The 16549-nt window shown below is 31.7% G+C and overlaps 5 protein-coding genes across 11 annotated transcripts in view; 3 read left to right on the top strand and 2 right to left on the bottom strand.

Moving 5' to 3' along the window:
* Mpcp1 (Mitochondrial phosphate carrier protein 1) overlaps window positions 1-16549 on the top strand; it is a 209700-nt gene that overhangs the window by 33031 nt on the left and 160120 nt on the right. The gene's annotated exons all lie outside the window — the stretch shown is intronic.
* Window positions 542-8952, top strand: LOC143428067 (hippocampus abundant transcript 1 protein). Of its 6 annotated transcripts, none has more exons than XM_076902675.1 (8): window positions 701-840; window positions 3825-4051; window positions 4254-4655; window positions 4776-4997; window positions 5223-5506; window positions 5647-5950; window positions 6041-6197; window positions 6640-8952. In XM_076902675.1, the coding sequence occupies exons 2-8, from the start codon at window positions 3917-3919 to the stop codon at window positions 6744-6746; spliced, it is 1611 nt and encodes a 536-aa protein (XP_076758790.1). In that variant the 5' UTR covers window positions 701-840; window positions 3825-3916; the 3' UTR covers window positions 6747-8952. The 6 variants fall into 6 exon arrangements, with proteins under 6 accessions (XP_076758792.1, XP_076758790.1, XP_076758789.1 ...); XM_076902676.1 differs by lacking the exon at window positions 701-840 and adding an exon at window positions 3597-3697; XM_076902677.1 differs by lacking the exon at window positions 3825-4051 and having other exon boundaries at window positions 542-840.
* Tbc1d7 (TBC1 domain family member 7) lies at window positions 9086-10449 on the bottom strand. 2 transcript variants are annotated; one of them, XM_076902685.1, is made up of 5 exons: window positions 10346-10449; window positions 9866-10215; window positions 9485-9769; window positions 9278-9407; window positions 9086-9195 (listed from the first exon to the last, which is right to left on the bottom strand). In XM_076902685.1, exons 1-5 carry the CDS (start codon window positions 10385-10387, stop codon window positions 9100-9102), a joined length of 903 nt encoding a protein of 300 aa, XP_076758800.1. In that variant the 5' UTR covers window positions 10388-10449; the 3' UTR covers window positions 9086-9099. The 2 variants fall into 2 exon arrangements, with proteins under 2 accessions (XP_076758800.1, XP_076758801.1); XM_076902686.1 differs by having other exon boundaries at window positions 9485-9757.
* Window positions 11016-12027, bottom strand: Csl4 (exosome component 1 Csl4). Its single transcript, XM_076902541.1, has 5 exons — window positions 11915-12027; window positions 11721-11836; window positions 11385-11633; window positions 11202-11283; window positions 11016-11147 (listed from the first exon to the last, which is right to left on the bottom strand). Exons 1-5 carry the CDS (start codon window positions 11949-11951, stop codon window positions 11035-11037), a joined length of 597 nt encoding a protein of 198 aa, XP_076758656.1. The 5' UTR covers window positions 11952-12027; the 3' UTR covers window positions 11016-11034.
* Window positions 12248-14663, top strand: Smu1 (Smu1 spliceosomal factor). The gene is made up of 8 exons (XM_076903021.1): window positions 12248-12399; window positions 12490-12556; window positions 12641-12784; window positions 12860-12974; window positions 13062-13704; window positions 13777-13878; window positions 13975-14311; window positions 14384-14663. Exons 1-8 carry the CDS (start codon window positions 12374-12376, stop codon window positions 14480-14482), a joined length of 1533 nt encoding a protein of 510 aa, XP_076759136.1. The 5' UTR covers window positions 12248-12373; the 3' UTR covers window positions 14483-14663.

Genomic DNA, 16549 nt, shown 5'->3' with positions numbered 1-16549 from the left:
TATATACTGTTCAATTACATTAAATGATGAAATGCAACTGTTATATTCGCACACTTCAAATCTTGTAGATAACAGAAGTGTTTCATTTTTGTTCACATGGAATGTAAAAGAAAGAAAATGCTTGAAAGATAGGTATAGTTTACGCACTGATAATTGTAGCTAATTAGATTACAAGAATAATTGTCCGATTCATATATATGCAATAGAGAATAGCAACATGTTCACCACTTTTCTAAATATTCAAGATAGATCGTTCACAGACGACGAAATTATTCAGATTCAGAGTATTGCAATTTTGATGGCATAAAAACACGGCAGAAGTGTTAAAAACATTTCCAGTAACATCGAACTTTATTTTTTCACCCGCATACCTTTCGCTGCAAGACTATATGTGTACATGTATTGTACGAAACCGAAACTAACCGATCGTATAGACAGGAACCCGTCGATGCGTTCTCCTCGTGCCACCATTTGGCGGCGCTCCCATCGTCTACAATTCGTGTGACCGTTACACTTTCAATTCTATATTCTTTGTAAAACATATTGCACTTACCTGGATAGTCTGTAGTAGTCTGCGGACATGGTTATCTGTGGATTGGAGCATTATGTAGATACGTTTATAAGAACAATTTAAACTTAATAACGCATTTTGTGTTTGTGTGAGGATATCACAGAAAAATGACTCGCACTGTGTCAACGAATTTTTAGGAATTAATGAAACTGAAAAAGCGGAAGAGTCTGTGCGCGCAGTGCGTGAATATGCCCGCCAAGGTCTCAAAGAAGGTCGTGGGCATGATCGTACGAAGCCGAAAATTCATTATTAAGGATGGGGTCATTACGGTACTGAAACATTCAGTTTAATATCTATTAGATTTTTAAGTTACATATTGATACCTTCTATATATGTTTTCTCTGATTTCGCATCGTAAGTAAGTATCTATGACTTTTCCGTTCGACGCATGACAAACTACTACGACCTGTATTCTATGTTTATTTGCCTGTTGAGTAGTGCATAATAGCTGATAACAATCAGAAATATTCTCCCATAGTAAATGATACTCTGAATCTAATCAAACTTATTTCCGAAACCGCTCGTCACTGCGAAACTTGTGCGAGTTTTACCGTGATTACATTACAATTATAGCACTGACACGATTGAACCTTTGTCCACATTCGTCTACAGAATTATTATAAAACATCGGTAACACAGTTTCTGTGGACAATCTTGAATCTTTTTAAATACTAATGACCAATTTCTTATGCCTTTGTTTGAATTCTGTATGAAATCCAACTTAACCGAGCACACAAAATGTCAATTGTAATCAAACAGTGTGTATTAAGCGATTTGAATTTCTGTTCATTATTAATACTTTATAAACAACGAGATATTTAGAACCTGCAGCCAGCTTCTTTGTTCCACTTTAACTTCTTATACATTTTTTACGGATGAAACAGAATTTCAAATATTTTGGGCGTTTGATAAAGTACTTTATATTCTATTTAAAAGATATATTCGGAAAGTTATTTTATACGCATGAGATAAATAGAATTGAAATTATATCAATTTTGTTAGCGCCTTTGTATTACGACTATTTGAATTAGTCAAAATACAAGCTCGATAATTATCTGTAATAAAACAAAGAATAATAATTTGTGTCTTATATTGCGGGAAATTAAAATGTATTTACATAAGGAATGATAATCATGTTTTTTTTTTTGTTTAATCATGCACATTTTTTTTCCAATGAAGAACTTATTTAAAAATGTATTTCAACGTTAATAAATATTTAATCCATGGAAAAATGAACAATGAAATGTTTAATTTCCAAACAATGGGATGAGTAAAAATACCTGTAGAAACAATATGGTAACCTATACATTTTTTATGACTAACATTAATGAAGTTAAAAATTATCTTAAGAATTTTAGTCATAGATTTAAGAAACATTGTTATTATTGTATGATACATGTTATCATAATAGGATGAAGTATTTATTCAAATCTTAAAATATTTGTAACTGTTGAAAACACGAAATCTAACATGATCATTATAATTATGGGTTATGGAATTGCACGTTTCGATATTTGCGATAATAAATATAACTTATTCCTAGTCGGCGGATATACTCCTTTTTTCTTTTATTAAAATGAGATTAAACTGTTGGTCCTTTTTTTTTCTTTTTTTAGCGTAATATATATGTAGAGATTCTTCGAATAATGTACTTGCACATATTGATCAGCTGCCAACAACATGCAGTTAGCGGAAAGTAACCTTTTCGACCGCGAATCGAAGAATGAGAGAAAGAATTGTGTAAAATCTCTTAAAGGGTGGATAAATATTTTATTTAATTATAGTATCATAAACGCACGGTAAATAAAATATTATCTTATTACCAGGTCTTTAGGTTAGATTTAATCTGAAGTTAGATGAAAGAACTATAGTTTGTGTCATAAAAAGTGGGGGGGTTGATGATGGTAAAAGTTGCAGTGCAGTGATTCAGGTTTTCGTTCAAAATTTCTGATAGTCGCATTGAAAAAGGCGACAGTGGACGGTGGAAAAGTTGGATAAGCATCGAAGGAACATACGATCTTGAAAATTTTAACAAATTAGTGCTGACAATAAGTTATGACAACGAAAAACATTAAATACGGGACAAATTACTCCACCCGATGTATCAGTTTTGTATTACCGATCGTACCATTTTTCAGTATTACACTTTAATCTGTAAATTTCACGGAAAATTTAAATGCAGGCGATCGTTTTGAGTGACTGGATTTTCTCGATGTTAAAAGTGCCGCATGACATTATACGGAACGATATTATTTTTGGAAGTAAAAATTTCTGATCATCCTGGTCGTTGCGGTCAGATTACGAATTCAATAATGTATACGACGAGGAAATCGCAACGATTTGTAAAAAAGGAGAACAATTTGAAGGAAAATATTCAAATGGCACTACATAAAGAGAAACAAGTACTCGGGATTTTTTAAACTTTAACTCGTTAACAATGTAGTGCCCTTTAAACAAGGGGCCTCTAAATGTTGCAGACTGTAGTACGTGATAAGAATTTTGGAATGTTTCAAAAACCGGCTATGCACATATGATAAAAGAGTATATTTTTAAGATGACTGTATATGGATATTTTGTTCTTGGATAGTAGTAATGGCTTTGGCACAATATTTTATGTACTTAAGAGATCTTTTGTCTTTATGTTGCTGAGAAATGTAAAAATAGGAACAAAGAACATTTGAGAGTCTGTCGTCTTGTTTGACGGACAAACTATAGAACTTGAATAAAAGAAAAAGTAATAACGATAAAGAAAATTCATAACAAAGAATGAAGTTATGAGATAAAAACAATATCATTTGACCCTGTTCAATTTATCTCGTGAATTAGTTACTTTTATGATATCATTACATTTTTTGTTAATGGCATAAATTATATGAGATAAGCATTAATGTTGTGAAATTAAAAAAGAAGCTTGTTGCAACTAATCATTCAATTATTTTATATCTATGGTACTAAGAATGATATAAACCTATATATACCATAAAAGTATGTAAAGATTATATCTTAGATAAAAGTGATTATATGTGATATAATAAGAAATATATATACGCATAAAAACTTAAAGACTAAAAATATTCAAAGGATATTCCTAAGATGATGCAAGAGAAATAAAGCTTTGAATTAGAGATATAGCACAAATATAATTAAAGGGAAAAAAGGATATAGTAATAATAAATAATCATTAACGAAGATTAGATTGAATGATTGAAAATGAAAGATTAACAAGATGCTAAGTCAAGGTTATTCATTACAGTATTATATGGATCTGAACAACTGATAAATGAAAAAATTGATAGGATCATAAGTAATGGAAAGAAATATATATAATAGCGTTTCTTAGGGGTCATGCCCCCTGGGGCAAAAGGCGGAGCAGAGGGCCTGGGCCCCTCTTGTTCTAATATTCACAACAACCAAGAACATATTATTGCTAAACTCACACCTCCCCTTACATTTCCTCAGCAATGCTACAGACATCTTAAGGTCAGCTGTCACAATTTGCAAAGTGCTTATAGTAATTGATAAAATCCAATGAGTCTTCTGATATCCTAATGAATTTAAGTTATTATTGTTTCATTTATTGGGTATAACAAATAGATATCATGGCTGCTTATGAACTGTATATTACTGAACAGTGTGAACAGGATACATTTATATAATTTGTGTTATATTTTTGTTTTTGCAGAGTTCCGGTATCGGAGAGGCGAGTGTGTACCATGCTCTGGTTGTAATATTTTTGGAATTTTTTGCATGGGGTTTATTAACCATGCCTGTTATTTCTGTTTTAAATATCACATTTCCAAATCATACGTTCCTGATGAATGGCTTGATAATGGGCATTAAAGGAATCCTGTCGTTTCTTTCTGCGCCATTGATTGGTGCACTCTCGGATGTGTGGGGTCGAAAGTTCTTTCTGCTCATCACAGTAGCCTTCACATGTGCACCGATTCCCCTAATGAGCATTAACACATGGTGGTTCTTTGCTATGATCTCCATCAGTGGTGTCTTTGCTTGTACATTTTCAGTAGTGTTTGCATATGTTGCTGATGTTACTGAAGAACATCAAAGATCACCAGCATATGGTATGGTAAGTGTCTTACTGTCAATTTTGTAACAAAAATTTTGTAATCAGTATACTTTATTGGAAAATTTTATAGATGTATAATTTTGTCATATTTTATATAGCAGTTCAAATTTATATTAACAGGTATCAGCAACTTTTGCTGCAAGTATGGTAATAAGTCCAGCATTAGGAGATTATATTATGAAAACGTATGGGGAAAACCTAGTCGTTGCATTGGCAACTGCTATTGCAGTGTTGGATGTGTTTTTTATATTAGTGGCTGTACCTGAAAGTTTGCCCGAAAAAGCTCGACCACCAGCACCTATATCTTGGGAGCAGGCGGATCCCTTTGCTTATCTTGGAAAGGTAATTTATTCATTATATATAAGTAACACGTACTTGGAATCAATCCAAATTAGTGAGTTTGGGTTGAAATATAGATTCTTCTGACAGATAGGAGTTATTGCTTTCTATTTTAAGTAAAACACACAAACTAATGGTCTATAGAAGATAATCTATTTTTATGTGGCATAATAATAATACTACGCAATTAAAATTAAATTATTCATGTCATTTGATGGTATATTTTAGGTTGGCAAAGATCACACTATCTTAATGTTATGTATTACTGTGTTCCTGAGCTATCTTCCTGAAGCAGGACAGTATAGTTGTATATTTGTCTATTTGACTAAAGTTATGGGATTTACTGCTCTGATGGTAGCAATTTTTATTGCTGTGGTGGGGGTATTAAGTGTTGGAGCTCAAAGTCTTTTGGGTCCTTTAATAAGGACACTTGGCAGTAAACATACTATAATGTTAGGTCTTCTGTTTGAGATGCTACAACTTATGTGGTTTGGCTTCGGTTCACAAACATGGTAATATTTTCTTATTTCATTGCAAGATTTAAACTATTTAAGTAAAATCTAAAAACAATATTACGTGTATATTGTATTACCATTCACTTTTAGTAAAGAAACAATTCTTTGCATTATATTCATATTTGTGTATTTTTAAGGATGATGTGGGCAGCTGGAGTACTCGCTGCTGTGTCAAGTATTACATATCCTGCAATTTCTGCGTTTATATCCATGCATTCTGATGCCGATAAGCAAGGTTTGGTACAAGGCATGGTAACTGGAATGCGTGGACTATGTAATGGTCTTGGACCAGCAATGTTTGGAGTAATCTTCTATCTCTTTCGCGTCGATCTCAACGACAATTCTCCTTCTCCTCTCGCAAGACCATCTCCATTAGATGAAAATAACAAAACAGGAACTGCCACGCAACATCTTGATGTTATGCCACAGATAGTAACTCAGGTAGATTCGATTGTAAAGTAAATAATTTTAAAGATTTTTTTTCTACGTGTATACAATTATCAACAATATTGGTGAACATTATTTTTGTAGCTTGTACCAGGACCACCATTTGTGTTTGGTGCATTACTTGTGATATGTGCATTACTAGTAGCTGCATTTATACCTGATTCAAACACAATGCCAACAGGTCCATTACATCATCCATCCACCTCCCGGAGGCCCTCCGGTAAATACGCATATCAGAAATGTACGTTAAAGGTTGTCAGTTATGTTAAAATTCAGATGTATCTTTGGTGGTGGGTTTTATTTTAAATCAGTTTTTGGATGATAATAGCACTTAAGTAATAGTACACTAAGATATATAGGACCTTTCATATAAACCGTGTATACACAAAAGAGTATGTATTGCATGGTAGCTTCCGAATAAGTGATCGTGAGAGGTTCAAATTTTATTCACTGTTCAATTTTATTTTTTTAAATTGACATGACTAATTTGTTTTTAACTTTAATGAATAAAAAATACGATCATTTATCAGGTAATTACTGCGAATATCAATGCGAGTTAAATACATCTATATTTTATATAACATATATGTAATTCTTTAAAAATTTACTGTACATATCATACACGCGTACGTACATAAATTCATATATACATCGTTATATTAAGCGATTTATTACGATTTTAGGTTTATCCTTGGATGTACATTATGAAGGAGACAAATTGGGAAGCGGGAAAGGCAAAATAGGACCGCTGTCACCTCTAGTCGACAATTGCAATTCTGCTGCTCTATAGCTACTGTGAAAAAACCAAGACAAGCCGAAAGAAAGAGGAAGGATATTAATCCTTGCCCAGTGACGAAACTCTGTATTTGGAGGAGTAGTTACTACCAAGTGCACCTACTTCACAAGGACTTTAAGAGAGCTGTCTCTCTTTATACTGTATTATATTACATCTTTAAGTCAATAACTCTCTGAGGTTGATCATAGAACTATTGCGAACCACTTACTCTTTAGACTGCTAAAAATTTTTATAAGAAGTGCTTGTTTTAATGGTATTTAGATCGTGCTAAAACATTAAATTCGATTTGCTTAGGTTTTTCGTTATATAAGATGTTAAAATTTTTTTTCTCAAGACAAGCAAAAGAAAAAGAAATTGTAATATCAATTTGTACCAAGTCAAACGCTGTGGACATTTTGATAGATTTATCAGTCACTCCTGATTTGTATAGCTTGTCGATGCATAAAACACGGTGGTAAAACAAATGAAAATTGTAACCAGTATTTTTACTAGACTTGTAACAGAAGAAATTGTGTAATTTTTTATGTAGAATTCTTTTTTTTTGTATGTTATTGGACGCTTATTAGAATTACAAAAGAAACAATTTTTTTTTCCAACTTTAGGCATGAGCACCTATTAGTTTGATCACACGTATCTCGAAACTTCGTGTTAAGATATTTTCTATGATATTTTTATGATTCGTCTTTGGCAAACATGATTTTATTTATTTACGAATGTATTTTATTTCATTTTTTTCATGCATTCCTTTGTTTTAAGCAGACCTTTTTCAATTAGCACGGAAAAAAGCAGAGTGCAATAGTCGCGGAAAGAGTGAAGAAATGATATTGTAAATGAACTTTACATAGCTAAAATAGAAAATAAGTTTCCAGTTGCATATGATACGTAATAAGAATTAGCCGATGTTTGTAAAGTACGTTAACTATTTTTTTTGCATAAAATATTTATTTTAATAATTAGACATCAACAGAATGAATTTCGATGGCCTTAACCAGAAAGAAAGAATATATAATTTATATGAAATTAAACTTTACCCTTCAAAGGTAATAGTAAATTCTGATCGAGAATGTTATGGACATTATTAACTGAATGCCTAACAGATGTTTCTCAAACGTTAACACGTGCATGTTATAAATTGGAGTCATCGATGTTAAGAAAATACAATAGTGTAGTGTATTTGTGCATTTTACTTGTACTTTATGAGAGAATTAGTGTTTACAGAACTATAATGGGCTAATCCGACAGCCTAAATAACTTTGAACTTGAAATCTGCTAATTTTGTTTAGAATGAACTTTGATTTTACTTTTAGAATCTATGCACACCGCTACAATCGATTTTAAAAATGTAAGATTTCTTCGCGACGCTCGAAACAAATGCAGCTTCGTTATTTACAATTTTTTTCAGCATGTACGGAATTATCACCGTCATTTGTTACGAAGTTATTTAAAATGATAAAGGAGGATGTTCAAATCCCATTGAAAACCAAAGAACAACTAAATAGTAACAGAAATTCCATTCAGGAATTGTAAAATTAGGAAAACAGAAAATTATGGTGCATTGCGTGAAGCAAGAAATAAAATTTTGTATGATCTCACTTCTCTCCAAGAATCCTATTTTCTAAATTAGGAACGATGTAAATAAATTGCAATATATGATTTCTTTTGTAAAAATTGAAAAGAGGCTAACCAATTTATACAAAATTTTTCACCTTTTACCAATACTGATCCATTGTTTGGGATCACCCTGATGTTGAAAAGTTCTGATATGCATATCGAAATTTAATATTCTTTTTTATACCATCGTTAAGGTAAACCTTGGAATAAAATTTCACACTCGTACATTACAGGTTCACAATATAAAAATACATGTAATATTATTTTGTCGATTTAAAAAACACGTACAGATTATGAAATTGTGTAATAAAACATTTGTTATCGATTTCTTGGAGAATATACAACATACAATAATTTTACATTTCTGTGCGTAATTTGAAAATTATTCATTAAAGTTGCTGTCATGTACTGGTGTACATCGATACTGTTGTAATATAACATTACAAGAAAAGAAACGAAAGAATTACAGATTATTAAAAAATAAAGTCCAGTTGAAGACTTAACACCTCAATAAATTAAGTAATTGTACATATACAATGTATGACGAATGCATTAATAAAAATAATTATTTTTAAAATATAAGAAAGAATATTCTAAGAATACATATGTAAATATTTATATCTATATAAGGAAGGTACATATCTCGACTAGTATTCGCAATTGAAATTATAGCTCAATTATAGCTCAATTATAGCATATACAATACTATTTTTATTCAGAACAAGAAATTTATTTCTTAAACAGTTTGTGAAATAGTTGTTAAAGTTGAACCATTTTGTTGCCAAGATTCAATTGCTTTGTTAACAATTACCTCTGAAGTTTCTTCTGTTATCTGCAATAAAAATATTTGATTAGATATAATTATTGTTAGACTGTATAATTAAGTATATTTATATATATAGATATTTTCATACATTGGCAGTAGTATCTAAAATACTATCTATATCATTACATCTTAGTAAAAGTCTTCTTAGAGTTATTAGGGTAATTACAGCGACAAAGATTAAAATTCTGTATGCACCTACAGCAATTTTATCCCATATTCTGTAACAAATAGATAAATCTAAGTTTTCAACCATGCGTCTCTTACTTTTTATTTTAAGTACATCAAATGTATGTACTTTGCTATAGAGCCATTAGATATTGTTCCTGCAAAACATGAACAAAACCATATATCATATGGAATATTGTGAAGTGCTTCAATTTTAATAAGATGCTTGTACAGTTCTGGATCTTCTCTTTCTAACAAAGTACAAGCACATTCTTGTAATCTACTGACTTCTTTATGAAATCTTTGTACTTGGTCTAAGAGCCCACATAATATCCAGTATGTGTCTACAAGTTTTTCTTCATAAGAGTCAATGTCAACAATATGCCATAATGTTTCAGCAATTCTACTCATAGCACTAAAAGTAAATCATAATTACCAAAAAATATAACATTTAAACAAATTATCGATTAATATAATTAATACATTTAATGAAACTTCAGAGTAAAGAGACCTATGTAAGGGTATTTCTAATTGACTTTTCATATCAAGTTTTGCTCTTCTATTACGCAATAACCACATAGTGAGAAACATTAAGTAAGGTTTTGTATAATCATCCATAAGCTTGGTAACTTTTAAGGCTTTTTGTAAATCATGGAATTCGGCTTTTCTTTGATGTATTATAAATTCATGACTATCTATGTAAACTGGTATTACATCCAACAATATTTTCCACAGAAAATTTCTATGCACAGTAGGAACAGTAAAACGTAAGCAGAACTGTTTTAGTTTTGCTTTATCGAGTGGGCGCTCCTTAAGTAATATTTCCAAAGATCTCTTTTCTTCAACGCTACGAAATCCTACCTATGTTTTAATTATAAAAATAATTAGTGGTTCGTGATAAATCTTAGTGATTTGTAATGCATTGTGTTGTTTATAACCTATAAGTTTTAAAAATATTTTAAACATAAGTAATTGAAGTAAGATTGCATACCTTTTCATAATAAGATGAACGAAAATTTCGTTCGTCGGTCATTTTTTAATAAACAATGTTTTAAAATTTATATATAATTAGTTAATATTTTGAAAATTCTCAAACGTGCGTGCCAGAGATAGAAATTAAATATTAGGTAAGGTTATCATTCCGCACAATCAATACTCTAGTTCAGCGTGTAATATGATGATATAATGTATATTAAATAGAAACCATAATATTATTTTTATAAGAATAGAATAAAGATAACGATTAGGATAATAGAATAAAGATAATTATATTGCTTTGAATCGGTACACGTACCAAATTGGTATTTGTATTTCGTTCCTAATTTAATTATCCAATCACGGCGCTCTATTTCTACTGAGGCATACGCACAAAAGTAAAAGACCAGTTTGGAAATGTCCCGTTTGTTGAATGTCATTGGTGATAACAAACCTGAAGATATAATCGTACATTTTTGTTAAATGTACATTGTTAATAACAAATGGTATATTTATATCTTACTCATTATCCTTCACTTATTAAGCAATGATCATTGATGAAAAACAGCCGTAATTCAAGTAACGTATCAGTTTATTATTTCATTATTTACATATTACAAAATTTATCTCACTACGTGATAAGTAAAATAATGATTTATTTTATTTCGTAAATAGAGCACATATATGGTAAAAAGGTCATTAGTATTATTGTTCTGCTATAACGTGTTCTGGAATGACTTTTGCTACTTTCCTATACTCTTTACGCAATGTTTTGGGACATTGCATTTGCGTCCAACTGATGGGTATCATAGCCACTCCTATAACATAAGCATTGTCAATAACAAAAAGTAATTTTGTCCTTTATTACTTACCTTCTTCACTATGCGCAATCACTACACCTAATTCATTTTCTGCTGTACTTAATTGATAAGTATGTGCTTCTGTCATTGGCATCTATTCGATGCATAGGAAAAAATTGAACTATTTAAGAATAACGTTTGTCAATGAATAACAAATAAATTTGTACATAAAATGTAACCGATGTAAAAGGATACAACTTTAGCGAGTATGATGTCGCCGGGTCTGAAACATTTGTACATTTGAATATTATCTTTGTCTATTACGCGCACGTCTTCTTTTCTTAAAATTCCTCTGTAAGGTCTTGTCAATACAGTATCCCCTATACATTTTATACTACATTTGCAGAACCTCTGATTGACGATGGTAACCATAGCTGTTACAATGTCACCAGGTGCGGGGACAATACTTTGCTCTGTTATTCCATGGACTTCTATAGTACGTGTCTGAAATTTGTAACGTTTATTATTAAATTTAATCTATTAAGGAAGTAGAATTATTGATATCAATTCTAAGAGAAAATGTTTTCATACATTTTCTGTTTGTACTAGCTTCACTAGACCTGCTAATTTGGAGTATATATAACCCTGTAGCTCGTAAGTTCCTGGTCCAGCTATATTTACTTTGTCAGAGACACATAACCTCTGTCCTACAGAGAAAATATTTTTGATGTTTAGTACATTTTTATCTTTTAATTTGCGACTGTTTCACTAATGTTGATAAATACCTGGGACGCATACAATAAGATCTTTATGTTTTTCCATACTGTTATACGATTAAGTAAACTTTACGAAGTTTTATTTATCATTAAAACAATAAGCATTGCTTGTGAAATTCGTTCAGGTATAACAAGTTGTAATAAATTAGATACATGGAGAAAACTGTAAAAGAGAAAATATAAATTTGTCTAAAATGTAGAGAAAAAAATACTAATTTTTAAAACCAGTAGAGGATAATATAAATCGAGAAACCATGTTGAGTCCACTGCTACAACATAAATTGGTACCACTGCTATTGAGAGTACTACTAAATCACATCGAGGTGAATTTCTTCATTCATCATTATTCTATGGTGATAACATATATGTAATTATGTCGTTTGTCGACATAACAATCTAATATTGTCTTTCTGTACTAAATGGACATATTTATTTCTATATATGCATATAATTAAAGTGCGGTGAAAAATGTCAATCGAGATTGAATCTGCAGAGTAATTATCTTACGTATACTAGGAGTAGAAATAATAGAATATTTTTTGATGTGCTCTTAGTACTATTCTCATGTTATTGTATGATTTCAGTGTAATTCGTTTGATACAACAGTATCTCAAAGAATCAAATCTAGTTAAAACGTTACAGACATTACAGGTATAAATTATAATTACATATCTTCTTTTATCTTATGTTTATTTTATGAAAAGAATAAAAGCAAGTTTGTTTAATACTTAATAGGAAGAGACAGGTGTGTCGTTGAATACAGTGGACAGTGTGGACGGGTTTGTAGCAGATATAAATAATGGTCATTGGGATACTGTATTAAAAGCAATACAATCATTAAAATTACCCGATAAAAAACTAATCGATTTATATGAACAGGTCTACCATCATGTTAAGAACGTTTGATACAATAAACTGTATGATAAAATTTAATATTTTATTAATGATCCATAGGTTGTTTTGGAATTAATTGAACTAAGGGAATTAGGAGCAGCTCGATCATTATTGAGACAAACAGATCCTATGATTATGATGAAACAACAAGAACCTGAAAGATATATACATTTAGGTACATTAGATGAGCAATCTCATATTTAGCAAAAAGGGCATTTTTGTCATATGGAAATAATTTCTTTGTTCTACTTCTCTCACATAGAAAATTTACTTGCTCGTTCATACTTTGATCCACGAGAAGCATATCCTGATGGAAGCACAAAAGAAAAACGGAGAGCATACATAGCTACGGCTTTGGCTGGCGAAGTATCAGTAGTACCATCAAGTAGGCTACTCGCACTGTTAGGGCAGGCATTAAAATGGCAACAGCATCAGGGATTACTTCCACCTGGCACGACGATAGATTTGTTTAGAGGAAAAGCAGCAGTGCGAGATCAAGAGGATGAAAAGTATCCCACACAACTTTCAAAACAGATTAAGTTTGGTCAGAAGTCTCATGTAGAATGCGCACGCTTTTCACCAGACGGTCAATATCTAGTTACTGGTTCTGTTGATGGATTTATTGAAGTATGGAATTTCACAACTGGTAAGATTAGAAAAGATTTGAAATATCAAGCTCAAGACAATTTTATGATGATGGAGCAAGCAGTATTATCAATGGCATTTAGTCGTGATAGTGAAATGTTAGCTGGTGGAGGACAGGATGGAAAAATAAAAGTATGGAGAGTTCAAAGTGGACAATGCTTAAGAAGATTTGAAAAAGCCCATTCAAAAGGTGTTACATGCTTGCAGTTTAGCAGGGATAATAGTCAAATTTTATCTGCATCATTCGATACTACTATACGGTATATAAATGTAATAATTATGGCAACAATTTTTAATATTATTTAGTTACATTTGTTCTACTTGTAATATAGGATACATGGACTTAAATCTGGTAAAACCTTGAAAGAGTTTCGGGGGCATGCTTCTTTTGTGAATGAAGTAGTTTTTGCACCAGATGGACACAATGTAATAAGGTATAATTTCTATTTTATACTCGCTCGATATTGTTGGTTATTTATTATTGTTTTATATCATATCATACTTAATTATATTGATTATTTATATATTAGTGCATCATCGGATGGTACTGTCAAAATTTGGAGTTTGAAAACAACAGAATGTATAGGCACGTATAAGTCTCTAGGTGCTGCAGATTTAACTGTAAATAGCATACATCTCCTTCCACGAAATCCAGAACATTTTGTTGTCTGTAATCGGTCAAACACTGTAGTAATTATGAACATGCAAGGACAAATAGTAAGATCGTTCTCTAGTGGTAAACGAGAAGGAGGTGACTTTGTTTGCACTGCTGTAAGTCCACGTGGTGAATTTATTTATTGTGTTGGTGAAGATCTTGTGCTTTATTGTTTCTCTACGTCATCAGGAAAACTTGAAAGAACTCTTAATGTAGGTATTTTCGTCTTCATAATTAACTTCTGTGTGTATTTTATATCGTATAACGTTATCTTTCTACTTCAGATACACGAGAAAGATGTTATAGGTTTAACGCATCACCCGCATCAAAATCTATTGTGCTCTTATAGCGAAGATGGTCTTTTAAAGTTATGGAAACCATAAGAAAGTTACAAAATATGTACAAATTCATATCTTCCTAACTCTAACCAACGTTTTATTTTATTATACAATTCTGTGCGTCTCTCATTCCTCATTTTACGAAGCATGGTAAAATTCACTTTTCTAAAACAACTTTGTTGTATACACTTTATACTATGATGTAACAAAAGTATATTACATTCAACAGATGTTCTTTTATTATTTTCAATATAAGTATTAAGCTTCACGTCAGTAGCCATCTCCCAGTTTATGAAAAAAATACAAAAATCTTAGAACGAAACCGTGTGCTTAATAGTTCAAACGGCGCGGATTGGCTATGCGCGCATGCGCACATAGAAAGCTGCGCGCGACGCTGCAGGGGAAAGAGGGGGCACTGTCGCTTACGCAGTGCCGATCTTGGCGTGTTAGGGGAAGGTTGTTTTTTTTTTATTCCCGCGTTTGTTGTGTTTAAATCTCCACTAATTGCAGCTACGAGCTGCCACTGTATGCAAGTAAGGTTTATCTGAATCGAGAATAAATATCACAATAATACAATAGAAAATGGTAAACGTAAACCGTTATTTGGAAAGTGAGCAATGTAAAAATATTAATTCTAAATTTTGCGTATAGAAGAGTTTTTAACAAAATAGTAGATTGTATGGTAATAGAAATAAAATAGAATAATAGAAAAGAATAAAAATTGGTGGTTGGTACTGCAGTCGAGTATTATAGCCGATAAAAACTTTATAGATATTATATTTTGCTCGTCACATAGAAGAGTTCGTGGATGTATGTGTACGTTGCGGTAATTGGGCTCGAGCAAATAAGCAATTACTATATTTTAGCTTGGCAAATATTATAATAACGGCCTAGAGGGGTTAACCGGGTTATCTGGAATATGATCATCAGTTCAGGCGTTTTAGAGAGCGCCAAAACCGGCACCAGTCTGCTGCTCACTTTTCTTTCCTTTTTAAATACTTATAGCTGCTTACTTCAGCCAGTATCGTTAATATGACCATAAAATTACATAAAACTCTTATTATCTGCTTTCTATCATTTATTTCACTTATATATGTTTTTTAACTTTGTTTTTATTCGTTCCATTCGTTGTCAAATAATTTAATGTTGTTGTACATGGATACATTATTTGGTTCAAGTAAATTCATAGCTTGAAGTAAAATGGGAATGAGATTAATGCGATTTTAATGCCATTCCATGGTTTTCCGCTTTCTTTTGGTTTCCTGTCGGCATTTTCTTTTATATACGTTAGACGCTCAATTAGCGGTTCGTTTGCTGATTGTTCTCCTTTGTAGTTAGACCACGTGTCATCGTACGTTTCCAATATGCGTGGTTCTTTGATCTTTGTTCTATTCTTTTACTCTTTTCAGTTTTTCCTCAAATTTTGTTTAGACACGGCCACTCATCAAGATCTTCTCTTTCCTCTCAATTCCTGCAGTTCACATGTTCTGTTATACATAGTTCATACGTATCTAAAGAAATCATAAAATATGATAAGTGGGTTCCAACGGATAGCCTTGAAACCTACGGAAGAAGGAACTTCGAACGGTTGCTCCTTCATTGAAACTAAAAGGACATTCGCTCGAATAATTCTACTTCCTATGTCACGAAATCGTACGAGTTCTTTCAAGCCTTATTATGTACAAAAGTAAAAAGAAGTACTTTATTCACGTGTAACTCAATGGATTTGTTGGTTTACAACAAAGTATTCGTTGTAGAAATAACGTCTTCGTCTGAACACACTGAGAAGATTTCTAATTTCGCAATTCTAATTTGTTAATAATTGGATATTGTTTATTCTTAGGGTGCAAAAGATATCCGTCGCTAGCCAACTGGCCCCCAGGTGTGTACACGGGGAGCGTGGCAGACGCGTGCTTCTCCCCTCCTTGTAACTTCTGCTTGTAACCGCGCGAACGCAGATGGTTTTTTTACTTATTTTTTCGTTCTTCCTATTTAACAGGGAAAATAATGATTGTGTATATAATAATAATCACCATTATTTATGTTTTACAATTAAAAATATAGATTACGAATTAGTGAAGAGTTTTACGCGTGAATGCAATAATATTTCAA

The sequence above is a fragment of the Xylocopa sonorina genome, chromosome 10 (genome assembly GCF_050948175.1).
Source record: "Xylocopa sonorina isolate GNS202 chromosome 10, iyXylSono1_principal, whole genome shotgun sequence".
In the NCBI taxonomy this organism is placed as follows: Eukaryota; Metazoa; Arthropoda; class Insecta; order Hymenoptera; family Apidae; genus Xylocopa; species Xylocopa sonorina.
This window is presented reverse-complemented; position numbering and strand designations above follow the sequence as displayed.